The sequence below is a fragment of the Piliocolobus tephrosceles genome, chromosome X (assembly GCF_002776525.5).
Source record: "Piliocolobus tephrosceles isolate RC106 chromosome X, ASM277652v3, whole genome shotgun sequence".
Taxonomy (NCBI): domain Eukaryota; kingdom Metazoa; phylum Chordata; class Mammalia; order Primates; family Cercopithecidae; genus Piliocolobus; species Piliocolobus tephrosceles.
Window position 1 is genome coordinate 13,542,072 of NC_045455.1, and position 24,217 is coordinate 13,566,288.

The 24,217-nt window shown below is 42.6% G+C and overlaps 1 protein-coding gene across 2 annotated transcripts in view; it reads right to left on the bottom strand.

Annotated features, from left to right (window-relative positions):
* Positions 1 to 24,217, bottom strand: part of PCCA (propionyl-CoA carboxylase subunit alpha) — a 456,600-nt gene that overhangs the window by 419,559 nt on the left and 12,824 nt on the right. For both annotated transcript variants that reach the window (XM_023218016.2, XM_023218015.2), the window contains exons 2-4: positions 17,395 to 17,472; positions 7,528 to 7,575; positions 7,350 to 7,418 (exon numbers count right to left, since the gene is read on the bottom strand). In XM_023218016.2, coding sequence (XP_023073784.1) covers positions 7,350 to 7,418; positions 7,528 to 7,575; positions 17,395 to 17,472 — 195 coding nt within the window. The remainder of the gene's footprint in view (positions 1 to 7,349; positions 7,419 to 7,527; positions 7,576 to 17,394; positions 17,473 to 24,217) is intronic.

Sequence of the window (24,217 nt, forward strand, 5' to 3'; positions counted from 1 at the left end):
TGGATCACAAGGTCAGGAGATCGAGACCATCCTGGCTAACACGGTGAAACCCCGTCTCTACTAAAAATATAAAAAAATTAGCCGGGCGTGGTGGTGGGCGCCTGTAGTCCCAGCTACTCAGGAGGCTGAGGCAGGAGAATGGCGTGAACCCGGGAGGTGGAGTTTGCAGTAAGCCGAGATCGCGCCACTGCGCTCCAGCCTGGGTGACAGAGCGAGACTCTGCCTCAAAAAAAAAAAAAAAACCATAAGAAAAAAGATAATACATAAAAATAGGCAGATTCAAAAAGGAGCAGAAAATCAACAGCTTACTCAACAGACAGCAAAAAAGACAAATGCAACCAAAGTAATCAGGCTCAAGCAATTTTCATTATCTATGCAAAAACGTTAGACAGGTGGTCGAGGGACAAAATATTCACATGGATTCAAAAACTCACCCCAAAAAGTATTTAATAAAAAAAAAAGAAAATGCACCATTATAATGGGAAGACCTGGTAAAACCAAATGATCATACTTAGCATAACAACAGAACAATTCAACATTAAGAACCTCTTGTTACGATATTACTAGTAAAAATATATATAACATTACTGGCTGGGGTATGGAGGCTCACGCCTGTAATCCCAGCAGTTTAGAGGCCAAGGCAGGAGGACCTCTTGAGCCCAGGAGTTCAAGACCAGCCTGGGCAAGATGATGAAACCCCATCTCTACAAAAAATACAAAAATTAGCCAGGCGTGGTGGCATGCACCTGTAGTCACAACTACTTGGGAAACTAAGGTGGGAGGATTGCTTGTACCCAGGAAGTCAGCCTGGAGTGAGCTATAATCTCACCACTGCACTCCAGCCTGGACAACTGAGACAGACCCTGTCTCAAAAAAAAAAAAAAAAAGAAAAGAAAAGAAAAAAAGCACTTATGAAGTAGTCCTGTCAAATATTTAATTTGAATCTATTCATGAGAAAATAATCATACAAAGCCAGAATGTCTAAAAGCCAACATAATAAAAATCAAACAAAAAAAGGAGGGAGGATAGGGGCACTATTTTAGATTAAGAGACTAAAGAGGTATAATAACCAAATGAGCCTTGACTGAACTGTGGATCAAAGAAAAATATTAAAAAGGACAACTGGGGTCAAGTGGAGAAACCTGAATGTGGTATGCATATTACATGATATTACAGAATAATGAGTTATTTTCTTAGGTTTCATAAGGTATTATAGATATGTAGAAAGCCATACTTATTACTGCGAGATGAATAGTATTTAGGGGGATAAAATGCCACAATGTCTGTAACTTATTTTCTTTTTTTTTTTTTTTTCTGTCCAGGGGATTTTTTAAATGTTTTTTTTTTTTTTTAAACTATAAGTTCTAGGGTACATTTGCACAACATGCAGGTTTGTTACATAGGTATACATGTGTCATGTTGGTTTGCTGCACCCATCAACCCATCACTTACATTAGGTATTTCTCCTAATGCTATCCCTCCCCCCATTCCCCCACCCCACCACAGGCCCCAGTGTGTGATGTTCCCCACCCGGTGTCCAAGTGATCTCATTGTTCAGTTCCCACCTATGAGTGAGAACATGAAGTGTTTGGTTTTCTGTCCCTGTGACAGTCTGCTGAGAATGATGGTTTCCAGCTTCAACCATGTCCTGTAATTTATTTTCAAATTGTTTAGCCAAAAAAAAAAAAAAAAAAAAAGCACACACACAATGTATATATGGATACAGATATAAAGCAAACAGCCAAAATGTTAACAATTGGTGAATCTAGGTGAAGGGTATACAGATACCCTTATACTGGTATGTAACGGTAAACTGATACCAGTATACTGGTACTGCTTTTCTCAATTTTTTTCATTATGTTTGAACAAATGCTTCAGAAAAAAATGTAAATGAATGACCAATAACACAAAAAAGTACTCAACATCAGTATCCATCAGGAAAATCTAAAATTAAAAGCACAATGACATACTGCTTCACAACCACTTAAAAATAAAACACAAAATCACGGCCGGGCGCGGTGGCTCAAGCCTGTAATCCCAGCACTTTGGGAGGCCGAGACGGGTGGATCACGAGGTCAGGAGATCGAGACCATCCTGGCTAACACGGTGAAACTCCGTCTCTACTAAAAAATACAAAAAACTAGCCGGGCGAGGTGGCGGGCGCCTGTAGTCCCAGCTAGTCCCGAGGCTGAGGCAGGAGAATGGCGTGACCCCGGGAGGCGGAGCTTGCAGTGAGCTGAGATCCGGCCACTGCACTCCAGCCCCGGCAACAGAGCGAGACCCCGTCTCAAAAAGAAGAAAAAAAAAAAAGAAGCATATGTAACAGAGACCACAGGGGCCTGCAAAATCTTAAATACATTGCTATCCAGACAAAAATATATTTATTTTCAAACAAAAACAGTTGCCAACTCCTTATCTACCCCAAGACCCAGCTACTCCACTCCTAGATATTTACCCCCAAAAAATCAAAATTATGTACACAAAAAGACATGCAAAAGTTATACTTATAAAAATCTTGTTCATGGTAGCTAAAAATTGGGGAAGGGGAGTAATTTGACCAGCTCATCCTAAAATTCACATGCAAGAGCAAAGGACCAAGAATCCTGAAGAATTTTGAAGAACATATGGGCGGGAAGGGACCAACAGAGGTAAACTGCATAATCATCTCTAAAAGCCAACATTTTTCCATCAAACATTAATTGTTTGCAAGTTAGCTGGCTTTCCTTCCTTGTGTGACTTATCAGTTAATATGTGTAGTATCCATTCATCCTTTTCCTTGCACAATTACCTTGAAAATTCGTTGTTTATAATAGACAATGAATAGCTTTCACAATCAATTGTTGCAGTATTTTCCTACTGGAATAGTATTTACATTTCCACATATGAAATTAACATGCAAAGTCTATAAGGTTTTTTACTCAAGTTACATTTAAAATGCTCACCTCTTGAAAACAAACATGCAAATACATCTGAACAGCATGGCTTCTTCATGTTACTGATACTAAAAAGCTGATTAGCTATAATAGTAACCTCTGTGATCATGTGCTGAGGAAGCAAAACATGCGGTTACAGGAATTCACCTTTTCAGTCTCAGTTCACATCCTTGAGACTGAAACAGAAACCACATAGCAGATTTGACCCTACTGTTGAGGTTTAAATGAAACTTTTGACATTCCAACCATCATTATCCTGCTTTTACTTATGGTGTCTTTCTAGAAACAGACTTAAATTAGGTCATAATAAGAGAAAGTTTTGACTGAGTGTGCAATTGCTTCCAATATGGGGTCTGGTAAATTTTATTATAAATTATGTATCATAATCTCTGGTATATTCTACTTTCAGCCAGAAGTGGTGAAAAGTCTCTAAAACATAAAACTACCACATGTGCTCAGGGAAGGTACGAATGAGAAAAACATAACAACAATTCTTTTGAAACCACTTTTGTAAAAGTGAAAGTCTGAAATGTCTACCTGTAGATCAGAATATAGTCGTACGCCATATGACATTTTGGTCAGCAATGTACTGCATGTACATTTCAGCTCCAATAATGGAGTTGAAAAATTCCTATTTGCCTAGTGATGTCTTTTTTTATTTTTGTGGGTATATAGGAGGTGTATATATTTATGAAGTAATGAAATATTTTGATACAAGCATACAATGTATAATAATCACATCAGGATAAATGGGGTAGCCATCATCTCAATCATTCATTTGTGTTACAAGCATCCCAATTCTATTCCCTAAATTATTCTAAAATGTACCACAAATTACTGCAGACTGTAGTCCCCTGTTGTGCCATCAAATACAAGATCTTATTTATTCTATCTAACTCTATTCTTGTACCCATTAATCATCGCTCCATACACCCCTCCGCTCCATACACCCTGCCTAGCCTCTGGTAACCATCCTTCTACTCTGTAAGTCTATGAGTCCAATTGTTTTCATTTCTAGCTCCCACAAATTAGTGAGTACATGCAAAACTTGCATTTCTGTGCCTGGCTTATTTCACTTAACATAATGTCCTCCACCAGTTCCATCCCTGCTATTGCAAATGACAAGATCTCATTCTTTTTTATGGCTGAATGGTACCGTACATATGTACCACATTTTCTTTATCCATTCATCTATTGATGGACACTTAAGTTGCCTCCAAATCTTGGCTATTGTGAAAAATGCTACAATAAACATGGGAGTGCAGATATCTCCTCCATATACTGATTTCCCAGGTGCTCGGTGTACCCCTAGCAGTGGATGTACATCTAGCAGCTGGATCATATGATAGTTTTAGTTTTTTGAGGAACCTCCACACTGTTCTTTACAGTGGTTGTAGTAACTTACATTCCCACCAACAGTGTATGAGGGTTCTTTCTCTACATCCTCGACAGTACTCGTTATGTCTTTTGGATAAAAGCCATTTTAACTGGGGTGAGATATCTCATTGTACTTATGATTTGCATTTCCGTAATGAATACTGTCGAGCACATTTACATATATCTATTTGTGATTTGTATGTCTTCTTTTGAAAAATGCCTATTCAGATCTTTTGCCCCCTTTTTCTTTTCCTTTGGACATAGTCTCGCCTGGTCACCCAGGCTAGAGTGCAGTGGCACGATCTTGGCTCACAGCAACCTCCACCTCCCAGGTTCAAGCTTCCTGCCCCGGCCTCCAAGTAGCTAGGACTACAGATGTGTGCCATCACACCCAGCTAATTTTTGTATTTTTAGTAGAGACAGGGTTTCACCATGTTGGCCAGGCTGGTTAAACATGCATTTATTTATTCTAAGTCTCGAACTCCTGACCTCAAGTGATCTGCCCGCTCAAAGTGCTGGGATTACAGGCGTGAACCACCGCATCTGGCCTTTTTGCTCATTTTTTAATCAAATTATTGGAATTTTTTCCTATAGAGTTGTTTGAGCTCCTTATACATTCTGGTTACTAATCCCTCATCAGATGGGTAGTTTGCAAATATTTTCTCCCATTCTGTGGATTGTCTCTTCATTTTGTTGCTTCCTTGGCTGTGTAGAAGCTTTCTAACTTAATGTGATCTCGTGCCTACTGATGTCTTGATGAGCCTGATCCTGTGCAGGTCTAGGCTAATGTATGCATTTGAGTCTTCGTTTTTACCAAAAAAGTTCAAAAAGTAAAAAATAAATGAAAAATAAAAAACTTTAAAAACAGAAAAAAGCTTATAAAACAAGGATATAAAGAAAACATTTTTGTACAGTTGTACAATGTTTGCATTTTATGCTGTTTTATTAAGAAAGAGTCAAAGAGTAAACCCAGGCGTGGTGGCTCACGCCCGTAATCCCAGCGCTTTGGGAGGGTGAGGCGGGCGGATTACCTGAGGTCAGGAGTTCAAGACCAGCCTGGCCAACATGGTGAAACCTCGTCTCTACTAAAAATACAAAAATTAGCCGAGCGTGGTGGCACATGCCTGTAATCCCAGCTACTGGAGAGGATGAGGCAGGAGAATTGCTTGAACCAGGGAGACGGAGGTTGCAGTGAGCCAAGATTACGCCACTGCACTCTAGCCTGGCTGACAGAGCAAGACTCTGTCTCAAAAAAAAAAAAGAAAGAGTCAAAGAGCAAAGACAAAATTTAAAAGTTTACAATGTAAAACAGTTGTGGTATGCTGAGGTTAATTTATTACTGAAGAAAGAAAACTATTTTTCTATAAATGTAGTGTGGCCTAAGTGCACAGTGTTTATGAAGTCTAGGCCTTCGCTCACTCCCGACTCACCCAGACCAGCTTCCAGTCCTACAAGCTCCATCCACAGTAAGTGCCCTATCCAAGTGTACCATTTTTAATCTTTTATACTACATTTTTACTGTACCTTTTCCGTGTTTAGATACACTTATATACACAAACACCATTGTGTTACAATTGCCTATAGTGTTTAGTACAGTCACATGCTGTACAGGTTTGTAGCACAGGAGGAATAGGCTATACCATATAGGTGTGTACTCGGCTATATTATCAAGGTTTGCGTAAGTACATTCTGTGATGGTCACATAATATTGAACTCACCTAACAACGCATTTCTCAGAACATTTCCCTGTCATTAAGTGATGGACCCTACCAAAGGGTCCCATTATCAAAAGCAGTGTGAGACAATGAGAAACAATGCTCGCATTAGTATTCAACTACTTATATTTCATGCCATAAAGACCTAATAATTTACATTCTTTCCCCAGGGTATTTTTTTCTACTCATTCATAACACTACTAAAAAAGTCCCTGCTGTGGGCCGGGTGTGGTGGCTCAAGCCTGTAATCCTAGCACTTTGGGAGGCCAGGGCAGGCGGCAACCTAAGGTCAGGAGTTCAACACCAGCCTAGCCAACATGGTAAAACCCCGTCTCTCCAAAAATACAAAAATTAGCCAGGCATGACGGCAGGTGCCTGTAGTCCCAGCTACTCAGGAGGCTGAGGCAGGAGAATCACTTGAACCCAGGAAGCAGAGGTTGTAGTGAAGTGAGATCACGCCACTGTACTCCAGCCTGGACGATAGATCAAGACTCTGTCTCAAAAAAATAAATAAATAAAGGCCTGCTGTGTTAAAAGTACCAAATAAAAGTGTATCTGCTTTATGCTAAACCTTCTTTTGTTCGTATCCAATTAGCATTAACCTGACTTTCATTTTTGTCAAACTTTCAGCTGAACACCTTGACGCATTTAGGAAAGGTGAAACAATTGTAGCATTCCCTTAGTGATACTGAAGTTATGCTGGGTGAAAGTGCTCTCATAAGGGAGCATTGTGTAAACATTTCATTAATCTTTGACTCACACTTCCTCATGCTTTGCTTAAATCTACTTGGCGACCAGCAATCAGCCTGGCAATTTTTCAGTCTAAGTTTTTTTTTTTTTTTGAGACGGAGTCTTGCTCTGTCGCCTGGGCTGGAGTGCAGTGGCCGGATCTCAGCTCACTGCAAGCTCCGCCTCCCGGGTTCACGCCATTCTCCTGCCTCAGCCTCCAGAGTAGCTGGGACTACAGGCGTAAGCCACCTCACCTGGCTAGCTTTTCGTATTTTTTAGTAGAGACGGGGTTTCACCATGTTAGCCAGGATGGTCTCGATCTCCTGACCTCGTGATCCGCCCGTCTCGGCCTCCCAAAGTGCTGGGATTACAGGCTTGAGCCACCATGCCCGGAAAGCCATGAAAAGAAAATACTTAAGGCACATATAGAAGATACTGTGATAATGTCATTTTGCTTAACACAACAGTGAACAAGTAAACAGTTTTTCAATTTGAATATATCTTTTGCAGGCCAAGAAAAAAAGCCTGTATTTCTCACTTTTTCTGCTTGACCCAAAATTAAGTCCTGATTTAAACAAAGCAAAAATATACTTACAGAACCAGCATCAGCGTCACTGTGGATGGCCACTGTCTTGATGCCCATCTTCCTGCAAGTTTTAATAACCTATTGTAAAATATATGAATGTCTATTAATAGTGATTCACACTTAAAGGGGTTTAATAATAAATAATTTCATAGAGTAAAATGGAAAATAAGATGAAAATTCTACTCACCCGACATGCAATTTCTCCTCTATTAGCAATAAGAATTTTATCAAAAGTCTGAAGAGAGAAAAAACACATTCATTAGAAATTGTGACTCTTACTTTGGGACCAAAAAACACCAACTTTTTCCAACATTAACACTGAATATAATCCTAAAAAACATTACTTCTTAGAGTAACATTAAATACTATATTACTTAGAGTAATATTAAATGTACTATAAATACTTAGGGTAATATTAAAATAGGTTATTAAATAGTATAATCATTTACAACCAGGAAACTATAAAATTCACCTGATATGATTGGGTTCTATAATTACTTTGTTAAAGCATAGTAGGTGAATATATTCACAATGGGGGTATTTATCAATTCTCTAGCCAAAAGAAAATCTTCAAATGATATTTCAGACACTAAAAGAATTTGGTCGGCCGGGCGCAGTGGCTCAAGCCTGTAATCCCAGCACTTTGGGAGGCCGAGACAGGCGGATCACGAGGTCAGGAGATCGAGACCATCCTGGCTAACACGCGGAAACCTCGTCTCTACTAAAAAATACAAAAAACTAGCCGGGCGAGGTGGCGGGTGCCTATAGTCCCAGCTACTCGGGAGGTTGAAGCAGAAGAATGGCGTGAACCCGGGAGGCGGAGCTTGCAGTGAGCTGAGATCCGGCCACTGCACTCCAGCCTGGGCAACAGAGCGCGACTCCGTCTCAAAAAAATAAAAATAAAAAGACTTTGGTCAAGCCCAGGGGGAATTGGCTCATGCCTGTAATCCCAGCACTTTGGGAGGCCGAGGCAGGTGGATCACGAGGTCAGGAGTTCAAGACCAGTCTGACCAACATGGTGAAACCCCGTCTCTACTAAAAATACAAAAAGGCTGGGCACAGTGGCTCACGCCTGTAATCTCAGAACTTTGGGAGGCCAAGGTGGGTGGATCATGAGGTCAGGAGATCGAGACCATCCTGGCCAATACGGTGAAACCTCGTCTCTACTAAAAATACGAAAAACTTAAAAACAAAAAAATTAGCTGGGTCTATTAGTGTGCGCCTGTAATCCCAGCTACTCAGGAGGCTGAGGCAGGAGAATGGTGTGAACCCAGGAGGTGGAGACTGCAGTGAGCCTAGATCGCGCCCCTGCACTCCTGCCTGGAGACAAAGCAAGTCTCCGTCTCAAAATAAATAAATAAATAATAAATTAAAATACAAAAATTAGCCTGACGTGGTGGTGCATGCCTGTAATCCCAAGTGCTGGTAATCCCAAGTAATCTCAGCTACTTGGGAGGCTGAGGCAGGAATCGCTTGAACACGGGAGGCAGAGGTTGCAGTGAGCTAAAATTGTGCCACTGCACTCCAGCCTGGGTGACAGAGCAAGACTCCGTCTAAAAAAAAAAAAAAAAAAAAAACACTTTGGCCAAAATTACTTGACAATTTATTTTCTAAGTTCTGGGAAATTCTAAGTATCATGAGTTGTTTTCAAAGTTAAGTCTGATACTAAGTAAGAATAATTTATGTGCCATCTCTGTTAGGACAGGGCATATTTTCAGTAACTCAGAATAGGTACCAATTGTGCTTATATCCAAAAACGCCCAGGCTAAGCAGATTACACCATTTGAATACGATGTTAAGTTTGAATAACCACCAAATTTTGAAGCAGCTGAGACCAAATAGTAGAGAAGCTGTGTACCCTGTGTTTATCTAGAGACCTAAACCCAAGTCCAGCTTTGCCACTAATGACCTATTTAACTTTAAGTAAATCAATCTCTGTAGGCCTTGATTTCCACATAAACTGGCAGCACTCCAAAGGAAAGCTATTTAGTAAGGGTTTCTTCCTACTCTAAAATTGTACAGGCTAATCGTTTTTAAAAACACACCATTCCAAGTAATTTGGATGTTATACATATTAGCACATGGTAATTTCTGGATTTGTGAATTGTTTTTAAGTTCAATGGAACTACAGAAAAAAAGTGTTAGTTATATTTCTAAAAGAAGACTTAGAGTTATACATGATCTTTTAAAAAGTACTCTTATATAACTTAGAGCAGTTTGTTTGTTTGTTTGTTTGTTTTTTGAGATGGAGTCTCACTTTGTCACCCAGGCTGGAGGGCAGTGGTGCGATCTCAGCTCATTGTAACCTCCGCCTCCCAGGTTCAAGATATTCTCCTGCCTCAGCCTCCCTATAGCTGGGATTACAGGTGCGTGCCACCATGCCCGGCTAATTTCTTTATATTTTTAGTAGAGATAGGGTTTCCCCATCTTGGCCAGGCTGGCCTCGAACTCCTGACCTCAGGTGATTGACCTGCCTCGGCCTCCCAAAGTGCTGGGATTACAAGCCTGAGCCATCACGCCCGGCCTAGAGCAGTATTTTAACACACAGGAAAAAGTCCAGAATCTCAGAAGTGAAAAAAGCTTTCTAGGTCTTGGTTTAACCTTTACATCATATATGTCTTAACTCCACCAACCCGAGGCAAGCCCCGCCTTAAAAATAGGTAAACTTCTAATTTGATAAAACACTAAGCCACTCAGAGCCTTGCTCACACCTCAGGTCTGAGAATGTAAAATCATCTGCTTCTCTGTATTTAAATGGTCATGGTAACTCCCTCTGAAGCAGTAAGCATATCCTGAGAAAACAATGTTTACACTTTCTTAAATGGGTTTTAAAATGTGATGTTAATATTAACTGTGAAACAGACCATCTCTGATAATCACCACAAACACCACTCCTAGAAATTATATATTAAACAATTGTTACAGCAAATATAACAAATCATAACACTGGAAGAATTAAGAAAGAATCCCCATTCTAATTTCTGTTCAAGCAGCAGAATGGTCATTACGAGTCAGTCTGCAGCCAAACCACCCAGGCTGAACTCCCAGCACTCTATGTTCTCCTCCTGTGTGTTCTGCTATGAACAAGTCATCCTTCTTGCCTCTCATTTCCTGGTATGTAAAATAAGGGTAAAAACAGCACCTGCCACAAGAGGTTTTGAGAATGATATTAATTAACACCCTTAAAGTGTTTAGAATAATGCCTAGCATGTAATATATATTCATTCAGCATTAGCTGTGGCTACTGTTCTTCACTCCTTTGGGCTACATACCAGGCTGTTGCGAATTTAGGAGTGTGCCCTTATCTGTCTAACTAGGGAAAAGCTGTATCAAAACAAATACCTGCATCTGACACATCTTCTCTGTTAAGGACTATTAACGTATTACCAATTAGTGCATAAAACTCAATAAAGCTAACCATATCAATTAATCTTCCATACATAACATTTTCTTTTAAATAAATCACAGTTCAGAATTTTTAAAGTACAAAAGGGGAAACACTGAAGAAACACCCAAGTCCTTGCCCAAAAGGCAACCACTGTTACTGGTCTCCTATATATTCTTCCAGGTAGGCTATGTCTGTAACAGAAGACACATACAAATCAATTAAAACCAACTAAAACTGCCCCTCGGCATCAACAATTACAGGTAAATATCAAGTGCATTTGGCAACTTCAAAGTAAAATATGGCACAAGCACAACGAATTGTGTTAAGTGCTCTAATAAGGCTGTGTGCAGGATGCTACACACAGAGAAGGGAGCGCATGAACAGCATGTGTAAAGGTTGTGACACCGGAAGAAGAGGGTAGCACTAAAGAACTACAAGGAATTCTCAACATGATTCAAGCGCATATGTATGCTTGGGAGAGTTGTAGCAAATATTTGCTAGTTGTAGCAAATAAAAAAAACAGTCCAGATGAGAGAAGGACTCATATGCCATTCAAGGAACTGGGACTTGATCCTGTATGTGGAGAGTCACTCACAAGGCACCCTGAAGACACTCAGAAAAAGACAACTATAAATTAGGATCCTGGACCCTTGAAGACAGAGATTTCAGGTACCAGAATAGATAATGAAGAACTTTGGCAGTAGCTGCTCTGTAACTGTACTAATGATGTCATCTGAAGTAAAAGATTTCCTAAGGATTTTTGTTGTTGTTGTTATTTTTCTCTTTTTTTTTTGAGGAGTCTTGCTCTGTCGCCCAGGCTGGAGTGCAGTGGCGTGATCTCGGCTCACTGCAAGCTCTGCCTCCCAGGTTCACGCCATTCTCCTGGCTCAGCCTCCGGAGTAGCTGGGACTACAGGCGCCCGCTACCACGCCCGGCTAATTTTTTGTATTTTTTTTTTAGTAGAGACGGGGTTTCACCATGTTAGGCAGGATGGTCTCGATCTCCTGATCTCGTGATCCGCCCGTCTTGGCCTCCCAAAGTGCTGGGATTACAGGCTTGAGCCACCGCGCCCGGCTGTTATTTTTCTCTTAATCCATTGTCTCTCTACCCCTCCTTCTTCCTTTCCCTTCCCCAGGTTTAGACGCTGTCTCCCAGGATCTAACTCCATACCTTCTTCCTTTCCCTTCCCCAGGTTTAGATGCTCTCTCCCTGGCTCTAACTCCACAGCTAGCACCACACTCCATTCAGACACCAAGAGGGCTGAGCTGGCCCTGCACTGGGTACTTGTTGGAATGACGGCAGAACTCTGGACACTGGGTCACTTGCCCAACTCTTCTGAGAAAGGGCACGGCACAATGGGTAAGTTCACCAGCTCTGAAAAAGGACAGACATGAGTTCACACCCAGCTACTCACTATTCACGGACTTTGAGTCTCAGTTTCCAAATGCGCAAAATTCAGTTAAGGACATTAAGCAGCCGACATTTAGGACACGTTTTGTATACAGCAGGCACTGTGATGAATCCCTTCTGTGCATTATTTCATCTATCAGGTAATGGCTATGAGGACAATATTTAGCATAATAATCCCACGAAGTCAGTTCTGATAATATCTCCGTTTTACAAATAAAAAAACTAAGGCTTGATGAGGCTAAATCACTTGCCTTAAATCACTTACAAAGTTCACTAGTGGTAAAGTCAGAGAGTTCACATCCAGGTATTCATGTCAGAACATACCATGACATAATGTGATCAGAGAATAACAATGCAAGCTCTAAACACTATGTTATTAATAACACCTAAGATCACTTTTTTTTTTAAGAGATGGGGTTTTGTTCTGTTACCCAGGTTGGTATGGAACTCTTGGTCTCAAGGAATCCCGTGTCTCGGCCTCCCAAAGCGCAGGGACTGTAGGCGTAAGCCACTGAGCCCAGCCAGCTCACATTAGTGTGAAAGGAACAACACAGTACTGTACTGGCTCACATTAATTTAAGGCCAGCTGAAACTTAATGGTCTTTATCCAAGCAGTTACCATAAGTTAAATCTTCCTTATTCTCATGAACGTACATAAGTCAACCAGTTAGCTTGTTAGAACTCAAGTTAAAAAAACATAACGTTTTCAGTGATGATTAAATTTCACCTGGATAAGTTGCACATGATGCAAGTCACTGATAAAATGTGGAATAAGAAAGGAGTTAATAACAGATTCAAACGAGAATCAATTTATTTAACAAACATGTATTACGCCAAAGACCAAGTCTACTTGCACTTGGGACAGCAGGTATAAACAGACCAGGTCAATATTTAATGAATGGTTACAAGGACAGCAGGAATCTGGGAAGGAGAAAGGTCTGATTAAGTGCAGCCCTCAAGCAAAGGGTAAAACGACGAACTTAGTCTGAACATACACCTGTACCATGATTAGGTGCCAAAGAATATTCATCACTCACTGAGGGAAACACAGTTTCTCCACAGCCACCTTAGGCAAGGGCACAGCAAAGGAGATGGCAAAGATAACAGGCAGCAGGATTGATTTCAGAATTTATGACGAAACAGGCTTAGTAAATTCCAAGGGGATTCCACTTCTACACCCTTTAACCCTCCGATCTCTTTAAATGTGCTAAACCTGGGCCAGGCACGGTAGCTCATGCCTATAAGCCCAGCATTTTGGGAGGTGGAGGCAGGTGGATCACCTGAGGTCAGGAGTTCGAGACCAGCCTGGCCAACATGGTGAAACTCCATCTCTACTAAAAATACAACAACAAAAAAAATTAGCCAGATATGGTGATGTGTGTCTGTAATCCCAGCTACTCGGGAGGGTGAGGTAGGAGAATCGCTTGAACCCAGAAGGTGGAGGTTGTAGTGAACCAAGATCATGCCACTGCACTCCAGCCTGGGTGACAGAGTGAGACTCTGTCTCAAAAATAAATAAACAAATAAATAAATAATGTGCTAAACCCAGACAATTACACACATTTATTTATTTTTAGTAATTATCAGTGGTCACCAATGTGGGAGGTGAGTTACCTATTTCTGTAACTTCACTATGAGGTTATAATGAAAGCAAGTGCCAGACCAAACTCTGTCCATACATACAAACATTTATTAAGACATAAAACGAACCATAAAACCTGCTTGATAAGTTCAGTGAAATCTCAACTCCCTGTACTTTGTAAGGCTCCAAAAGACTGCAAGAAAGGCTCGCCATAGGCAAAAAAAAAAAAAAAAAAAAAAAAAAATTCTGATTTGGTTAACCATACTATCAGACTAAGCCATCAAGAATCCACCAGACAAGTGGCTGAACACAGGACTATTCATTTAGGGATCGGGCCCGAGTGTTATTCTTTAAGGTAAAGAATTAAAGGCCAACTACATTATTATATTCTAATAGTACAAAGGCAGGGCATTTCTCTAAAGTAATAGCCAATAACATAATATCGACAAATATCACAAACTTCCTCAATGACAGCCCATTTCTTTTTCCTTCTTTGAGACAGGATCTCGCCCTGTAGCCTAGCAGTCTGGAGTACAGTGGTGCAATCATGGCTCACTGAAGCCCTGACCTCCTGGGCTCAAGTGATTCTCCCACCTTAGCTTCCTGTGTAGCTGGAACTACAGGCGCATGCCAGCACACCCAGCTAATTTTTGTGGGTTTTTTTTTGTTTTTGTTTTTGTTTTGGTAGAGACAGGGTTTCGCCAGGTTGGTCTCAAGTTCCTGACCTCCAGCAATCCACTGGCCTCGAACTCCCAAAGTGCTGGGATTACAGGCGTGGGCCCTCACACCTGGCTGATAGCCCACTTCTAAGAGTTATTATGCTAATGAGGAAGGCTACCAGTGTTTATAAGGGGAAAGATGGCTGAGCCGTTTGTAGTATTCCACCCCTCTAGAGTGTGGCCTCTTCAACAAATGTTAGTTAACCACTCTTTTTTTTTCTTTCTTTTTTTTTGAGACGGAGTCTCACTCTGTCGCCCAGGCTGGAGTGCAGTGGCCGGATCTCAGCTCACTGCAAGCTCTGCCTCCCGGGTTTATGCCATTCTCCTGCCTCAGCCTCCCGAATAGCTGGGACTACAGGCGCCCGCCACCTCACCCGGCTAGCTTTTTGTATTTTTTAGTAGAGACGGGGTTTCACCGTGTTAGCCAGGATGGTCTCGATCTCCTGACCTCGTGATCCACCCGTCTCGGCCTCCCAAAGTGCTGGGATTACAGGCTTGAGCCTCCACACCCGGCCAGTTAACCACTCTTAAGAGTGTGGCCACTTAGGATAGATGATTACTTCGAGATTGGAATGCAACACATGGATATATGAACCCCAAAGCATATCACCTAGGATGAAGATTTTAAATTAAACTACAGCTTTCATAACAAGGAGTTTATCACAACTAATTCAATAGATCTGCACTATCCAATACAGTAGCCACTGGTCACAAGAGGTTATTGCGCTCTTCAAATGCGGCTAATCAACCTGAGATATGCCAGAGGTGTAAAATATCCACTGGATTTAGAAGACTTAGGGCCCAAAGAAAAGAATCTAAGGTGTCTTGTTAATACTTTTTATACTGATTATGTACTTAATAACATTTTAGATATTGAGATATTATTAAAATTAATTTTACCTGTTTACTTTTTTTAATGTAGCTATTAGAAAATTGAAAATTGGCCAAGCGCCGTGGCTCATGCCTGTAATCCCAACACTTTGGGAGGCTGAGGCAGACATTTGAGGTCAGGAGCTCGAGACCAGTCTGGCCAACACGGTGAAACCCCGTCTCTACTAAAAATACAAAAATTAGCCGGGCATGGTGATGAACACCTGTAGCTACTCGGGAGACTGAGGCAGGAGAATTGTTTGAACCCGGGAGGCGGAGGTTGCAGTGAGCCCAGATCACACCACTGCACTCCAGCCTGGGTGACAGAACAGTACTCCATCTCAAAAATTAAAAAAAAAAAAAAAAAAATTTGCATTTGCCCTATGTATTATTCGGTTTTCACATTGCTACGAAAATACTACCCGAGACTAGGTAATTTTTAAACAAAGGTTTAATTGACTCCCAGTTCCACATGCCTGGGGAGGCTTCAGGAAACTTAAATCATGGCAGAAGGAAAGCAGGCACCTTCTTCACAAGGCAGCAGGGGAGAGTAGTGCAAAGGAGGAACATCCAAACACTTGTAAGATCATAAGATCCTGTGAGAACCAACTCACTATCATGAGAAAAACATGGGGGAAACTGCCCCCATGATCCAATCACCTCCCTCCCTCAACACCTGTGGATTACAGGTCGAGATGAGATTTGGGTGGGGACACAGAGCCAAACCATACCACCCTGCAACTGTGTTTCACATTGCATTCCTACTGAACTGAAGATATGTAGACTCTTTCTTCCTCCAGGCCTCCAGATTCAAAAGAATCTGGAAAGCAGTATTGTGCACTTCAGCACATGATTCAGAAGATACCTCAGACATGTCATTCTCAAATAATCATTCCTGTCAGTTGTATTTTGATGATAGTCACCTCGAACAATCCCTTCTTAACCAAAACTCCCGCCCTCTTTGATGCCTTCATTGCCATGAAGGCATGAAACCATATTTTATTTCCAATCACTTCTTCTAGTCCCTACAAGGCTCAAACATCATTGAAATAGCATTTTAATTAGAAACCGCTTGTCCCAAAATTTATAATACACAAAATTACCTTCAATCCAAGTGAATCATATAGGTAGGCCACAGTGGCTCACACCTGTAATCCCAGCACTTTGGGAGGCCGAGGCGGGCCGATCACCTGAGGTCAGGAGTTTGATACCAGCCTGGCCAACATGGTGAAACCCCGTCTCTACTAACAAACACGAAAATTAGACGGGCATTGTGGGGCACACCTGTAATCCCAGCTACTCAGGAGGCTGAGGCAGGAGAATCTCTTGAAGCCAGGAGGCAAAGGTTACAGTGAGCAGAGATCACATGACTGTACTCCAGCCTGGGCAAAAGAGCAAGACTCCGTGTCACAAATAAATAAATAAATAATATAAATATTAAGTAAATGAGGCTGGTTGCACAGTGGCTCATGCCTGAAATCCCAGCACTTTGGGAGGCTGAGGCAGGTGGATCACCTGAGGTCAGGAGTTCGAGACCATCCTGGCCAACATGGTGAAAGCCTGTCTCTACTAAAAATACAAATGTTAGCCGGGTGCAGTGGTGTACGCCTGTAATCCCAGCTACTCAGGAGGCTGAGGTGGGAGAATTGTTTGAACCTGGGAGGTGTAGGTTGCAGTGAGCCGAGATCACACCACTGCACTCCAGCCTGGGTGACAGAGCAAGACTCCATCTCAAAAAAGAAAAGTATTAGGTAAATGAAAGAAAAACTCAATAGTTTAATTAAATCTCTTAACTGCCCAGTCTTTAAGAACAAATGATTTCTTAGTTATTCTTCTGAAAACAAAGGAAACACATTGTAAATGCATTCAATTTTTGGTAAAGATACAAATACAAAATTAAAAAGATTCAGACTGTGGCCCACAATGAAAAACAGAACACCTAAAGATTGAGCATCTATAGAAACATATAATGCTAGAGTGATCAATGACCCCACAGTCTTAACAAAATCCCATCGAACACAGCATGGAGACAAGAAAGTAAAACCACGATAAGTTAGTTGTTCAGAGTATCGTTTAAATACTTACTTTTTCATTAGGATCATATCCCACTGAACCAAGATTACGGGACACCATTAAGTGCTGTCTTGAATACTGCGGAACATGCTACAAAAAAAGAAAAGCAAAATAAATTGCAAATACTTGATGGGCTTTTGAACATTTTTTCAGGATATTTCTTCCAGTTAGGTTCTAGCGAAAAGTGTTTGATCAATAAATGTAATTCTAGGCAATACACCATAATTATAATTATGGAAGGGAAATCATATCTACGGACACAGCCCGTCGGCATGTAAGAGAAACCAAAAGCATCAAAACAATCCCCAGAAAAGCAAAACAAGAATTGTCGATGGGCCAAGCAAATCTGAAGAAAGCCTTTCAGACCATGCAAAAGGATAGAGCAGGGTCAGAAATGTCACAGACCACAAAGAACTTCTAAAAACACAAAACAAGAGTCTTGGTCTCAGGGAGCTTCGAATTTAACAGTGGCCAGAACATAATAAAATACTATTTTTATATTTGCTGATGTCATCAGCCCGATTTCTTATTTCACATTTTCTGGTACAAAAGTGGTTTGGCAGGCCGGGCGCGGTGGCTCAAGCCTGTAATCCCAGCACTTTGGGAGGCCGAGACGGGCGGATCACGAGGTCAGGAGATCGAGACCATCCTGGCTAACACGGTGAAACCCTGTCTCTACTAAAAATACAAAAAGCTAGCCGGGCGAGGTGGCGGGCGCTTGTAGTCCCAGCTACTCGGGAGGCTGAGGCAGGAGAATGGCATAAACCCAGGAGGCGGAGCTTGCAGTGAGCTGAGATCCGGCCACTGCACTCCAGTCCGGGCGACAGAGCAAGACTCCGCCTCAAAAAAAAAAAAAGTGGTTTGGCTGATAAATATGAAAAAGCAAAACCAGTAATCAAGGATATTTCTCATTCACTGAACTGTTTGTGAAGAAAGCATATATTAATGCTTTAATACTTAAGAACATTAAGTGACTAAGCCAGGCACAGTGGTACACGCCTGGAATCCCAGCTACTCAGGAGGCAGAGGTGGGAGTATTACTTGAGCCCAGGAGTTTGAGGCCACAGTAAGCCAAGATCACACCACTGTACTCCAGCCTGGGCAACAGAGTAAGACCCCTTAGAACTTTCTAAGAAGATAGCAACTCAAATAAGAAACAAAATGTTTTTATAGCAACATTTTCAAATGAACTGAAGAAATTGTACAACCACTTTTTAAAGAGTTGGGCACCATGGCTCATGCCTGTAATCCTAGCACTTTGGGAGGCCGAGGCAGGTGGATCACCTGAGGTCAGGAGTTTGCAACCAGACTGGCCAAAATGGCGAAACCCCATCTCTACTAAAAATACAAAAAAAAAAAAAAATTAGCAGGGCATGGTGGCACACACCTGTAGTCCCAGCTACTGAGGAGGCTGAGGTAGAATTACTTGAACCCAGGAGGCAGAGGTTGCAGTGAGCTGAGATCGTGCCACTGCACTCCAGCCTGGGCAACAAGAGCGAAACTCATCAGAATGAATGAATGAATGAATGAATGAATGAATGAATGAATGAATGAATGAATAGTAATCTCTATACAAAAGTGGAGGTAAAAGATACAAAAAGATATAGTTTATAAAATAAAACCTTTACCAAGTAAAAGACTAGGAACAAGGAACTATGAATGGGAAATTATTACTGTTTCCCTATTAAAGATCAAGACTCTCTCTCATATATTCCTTCAAGCATAAATGTGAGTTCAAAGAGCATTATCTCCAAGTTTATGACAAAGTTGAGTCCCAAGAACTTTAATTTTTCAAAGATCACAGGCTGATGCTGTAATGATTACAAGATTTAACCACAGATTGGTCAAGAGCTTTCTGAAGTTTTTTATTTTTAGGTAAGAAAAACAGTGGCGATTCCCACATAAACACTAATATCTACTCAAAGACATGATGTTGTTCCACAGAGCTTGCACACATGTGAACTTGTAATAACGCGACCCAAAGCTGTAAAAAGCATAGATGCCTCCCAGTTAGACAGCAACCAGAAGCAGAACTCAGGCCGGGCACAGTGGCTCACACCTGTAATCCCAGTACTTTGGGAGGCCGAGGCGGGCGGATCGCTTGAGGTCGGGAGTTCAAGACCAGCCTGACCAACATAAAGTAACCCCATCTCTCCTAAAAATACAAAATTAGCTGAGATTGGTGGTGCACGCCCGTAATCCCAGCTACTTGGATGGCTGAACCCGGGAGGTGGAGGTTGCAGTGAGCCGAGATTGTGCCACTGCACTCCAGCCTGGGCAAAAAGAGCGAAACTCCGTCTCAGAAAAAAAAGAAGTAGAACTCTACAAGCAAATACAACTATGACAGAACAACTACCAGTGTGAACCATTCCCAAGACAAGTCTCAACTGGTTTGGAGTCAGCCCCACAAAGGCTCTGTTCCTGTTTACTCCTGGGAGACATTCATGGAAGGTCAAAAATGAAGAATCAGGTCAACACTCAATTTGTGTAAAGCCACAACATAAAGTTTATTTTCTAAATGCAGGAAAACGTTTGTAGAAGTCTGCTAATTTGGACCTCTACACAATGTTAACGTTTGTTGTTTTTGTTAAGCATGTAACAAACTGGCTGCATGCCCAGTCCAAAATTCTCTGTAAGGTATTTCCTAGCAATAAAGGTTCTGAGAAAGAACTTCAATCAATTCTATTTATATAGACTATTTAGCCAATCACAGCCAAAAGGAGAAAGGTCAGGGTGTGCAAAATGACTCCCCAATAACATATTGCCATTGGTTCTCTCCCACAGGAATAATGATTTCCTATATTTTCCACACATAGAAAAGAAATGCCTGCAAATGGTTTGGCACATGGGAAGTGGCATTGACCCTCAGAGTCACAAGACTTGGGTCAACTCTCAGCTATGAGTCATTGAGCTAATCATTTCTCTGGGCCCCCGTTTCCATCTACAAAACGTAGGTGATGACACCTCCCTGATTTCCTAGGGAGTTGTTAAAAGGATCAAATGAGTTTTTATAAACAGTAAAGTGCCAAAAAATGTAAGATTTTACACGAAAACTAAATCCAAATATGCAGCTGTCACCTTCTTTCTCAAAATCATACCAGAACCACTTGGGAGTTACCATTAGAGAATAATATAGTCAATAAGAGTTCTGGTCTAGACTCAAAGATTCTGACCTGGATTCGAATCTGGACTCTGACATTTCCTAGATATATAGAAAGTTTCTTCATTTGTACACTGGGGATAATAATAGTACTTATCTAGGTCACAATGCTGCTATGAGGACTAAATGAGAATGTCTAACATGGCTAGCACAGTCTTGTATATATTATCATCAGCACACAATAACTTAGACAAAAATGGGGGGAAATGGTAGGCTTTTAGACAAACTGGATGCATGCCTTCCAGTCACTGCAAACAGGGAAACAACTATCATTTCTTAAGATTAGATAGCACCGGCCAGGCGCAGTGGCTCACGCCTGTAATCTCAGCACTTTGGGAGGCCAAGGCGGGTGGATCACAAGGTCAGGAGATTGAGACCATTCTGGCTAACACAGTGAAACCCCGTCTCTACTAAAAATACAAAAAAAAAAAAAATTAGCCGGGCGTGGTGGCCTGTAATCCTAGCTACTCAGGAGGCTGAGGCAGGAGAATGGCGTGAACCCAGGAGGCGGAGATTGCAGTGAGCCGAGATCACGCCACTGCACTCTAGCCTGGGCAACAAAGTGAGACTTCATCTCAAAAAAAAAAAAAAAATAGCAACTACTTTCATAAGCATGATGTGGCCTCACGTGGCAGTTAAAACTGGTAAATCCACTAGCAAATATCTTCAAGAACAATCTAAACACCAGTTCTGCCAAAACCGAAACTACTGTTAACTCACCCACAGTAGCATTCAGGTGAATAACACTAAATAACTCATTATCAGATAAATTCATTACCAGAATGCATTCTGCTTCAAAGAAGAAACTGTCCTCAAAACTGGGTTAATGGAGCTATAAAATGGTCTCACCAAGGTCAAAGTAAACATTAGTATACTTCATCTTGCTTCATCTCTAAAATTCCAGGTGAAGGTCTTATCCATGTATTACGACACAGAGTTTGGAAGCATCTGTTGAGTATTTCATCGTGCATTGTAACAGAGCCCAGGGGGCCTTCTGAGCATATGCCCTTCTCTGAAGACACTTGATTTAAGTCTGGCTTTTTCCTGGAAGCACAGCTTGTCTTTCAAATAGACTATTTAGTCTTCAGGATCTCAGAGATCATTCCAGTCTTCAGTGTCTGCCAAAAGCCAAGTTGAACACCTAATATTTGAGAGAGATGTTCAAGACTCAAGATTCTCTGGGCTCTGCCTCTGTACTAAGCTCAAGCACCAGGAAACTATACATGTCAACTCTAGAACTGCATCATCCCACCCTTGACTTTTCAGCCAGGCCATTCTTCCCCATCTGGCTGTAGCAGATGTTGTCAGAGGCCACTCAGATCCTCTCTAGCTGCTGTGTTGACAACTAACGGCTCACACCTGCTCCCTCATCTCGACCATGTTCCTCAACTATACAGTTCTCCATTAAGCCTGAGAGCTACCCCCACCCTGCCTGGCCAAGGGCTAACACTGCATTCAGAAGGCCAGTACCAGTGCCTCAAGGTGGGACTTCATCAGTAGCACAATCTGTGCCCTAGAGCTGTTCCACCCAATATGGCAGCCATGAGCCACACTCAGATGTGCTCTAAGAGTAAACTACACACTGGATTTTGAAAACTTAGTACCCAAAAAATGTAAGAGACCTCATTAGTGAATTTTTACATTTACATATTTCAAATAATACTTTGAATATTTGAATATATTAAGTAAAATATATTAATTTCATCTTATTTTACTTTTTTTGTTTTTTTAAGAGATGGGGGTCTCACTATGTTTGCCCAGGCTGGACTGCAGTGACTAGTCACAGGCACAACTACAGCCCATGGCAGCCTCTAACGCCTAGACTCAAATGATCTTTCCACCTCAGCCTCCTGAGTAGCTGAGACTACACATCCCTACCACCACACCTAGCTTCGTTTTACTTTTTTTTTTGAGACAGGATCTCACTGTGTTGCCCAGGCTGAAGTGTTGTGACAGGATCATAGCTCACTGCAGCCCTGAACTCCTGCATTCAAGCAATCCTCCCACCTCAGCCTCCTGAGTAGCTGGGACTACGGATGCATGCTACCATGCCCCACTAATATTTCTATTTTTTGTAGAGATGAGGCGGCGTGGGAGGGGGGGTTCTCACTATTTTCCCCAGGCTTGTCTTGAACTCCTGGCCTCAAGCAATCCTCCCACCTTGGCCTCTTCGCTTTACTTTTTTTAACATAAGTATTAGAAGATTTTTGTTTGTTTTTTGAGATGGAGTCTCACTTTGTCGCCAGGCTGGAGTGCAGTGGCGCCATCTCGGCTCACTGCAACCTCCACCTCCCAAGTTCAAACGATTCTCCTGCCTCGACCTCCCCAGTAGCTGGGATTACAGGTGCCTGCCACTGAGAGGTAACAGTGTGCTAGCAGCCCTCACTCTCAGCACTTCCTCGGCCTCGGCGTCCACTCTGGCGGCACTTGAGGAGCCCTTCAGCCCGCCACGGCACTGTGGGAACCCCTCTCTGGGCTGGCTAAGGCCAGAGCCACCTCCCTCTGCTTGCAGGAAGGTGTGGAGGGAGAGGCGCGGACGGGAAACGGGGCTGCACAGGGAGCTCCCGGGCCAGTGCAAGTTTCAGCAGGCCCGGGCACAGGCTCCACAGACCCTACACATGCAGTGGCCCACCAGCCAGCCTGCATGGCACCACAGGCCCAGGGCAGTGAGGGGCCTAGCACCAGGGCTAGCAGCTGTGGAGGTTGCACCCAGTCCCCCAGCAGTGCCGGCCCATGGGCACTGCACTCAAATTCTTGCTGGGTTTAGTTGTCCCCCGCCCCCACCATGGGGCAGGGCTAGTGACCTGCAGCCCGCCATGTCTGAGCTCCCTGCCTGCAGTGGGCTCCTGCGAGGCCCGAGCCTCCCCAACGGGCGCCGTCCCTGTTCCGTGGCACCTGGTCCCATGGACAGCCCAAGGGCTGAGGAGTGCAGGCGTGGCTCAGGACTGGCAGGTAGCTCCACCTGCAGCCAAGGTGCAGGATCCACTAGGTGAAGCCAGCTGGGCTCCTGAGCCAGATGGGGACTTGGAGAACTTTTATATCTAGCCTGAGGATTGTATGTGCACCAATCAGAACTCTGTATCTAGCTAATCTGGTGGGGCCTTGGAGAACTTTTCCCTCTAGCTAGAGGATCATAAATACACCAGTCAGCACTCTGTGTCTGGCTCAGGGTTTGTCAATACACCAATCAGTACTCTGTGTCTAGCTCAAGGTTTGTAAAAACACCAATTGGGGCCGGGCGTGGTGGCTCAAGCCTGTAATCCCAGCACTTTGGGAGGCCGAGCCGGGCGGATCACGAGGTCAGGAGATCGAGACCATCCTGACTAACACGGTGAAACCCCGTCTCTACTAAAAATACAAAAAAATTAGCCGGGCGAGGTGGCCGGCGCCTGTGGTCCCAGCTACTCGGGAGGCTGAGGCAGGAGAATGGCGTGAACCCGGGAGGTGGAGGTTGCAGTGAGCTGAGATCCAGCCACTGCACTCCAGCCTGGGCGACAGAGCAAGACTCCGTCTCAAAAAAAAAAAAAACACCAATTGGTACTCTGTACCTAGCTAACTCTGTATCTAGCTAACCTAGTGGGGACTTGGAGAACTTTTCTGTCTAGCACTCTGTGTCTAGCTCAAGGATTGTAAACACACCAATCAGCACTCTGTGTCTAGCTCAAGGATTGTAAA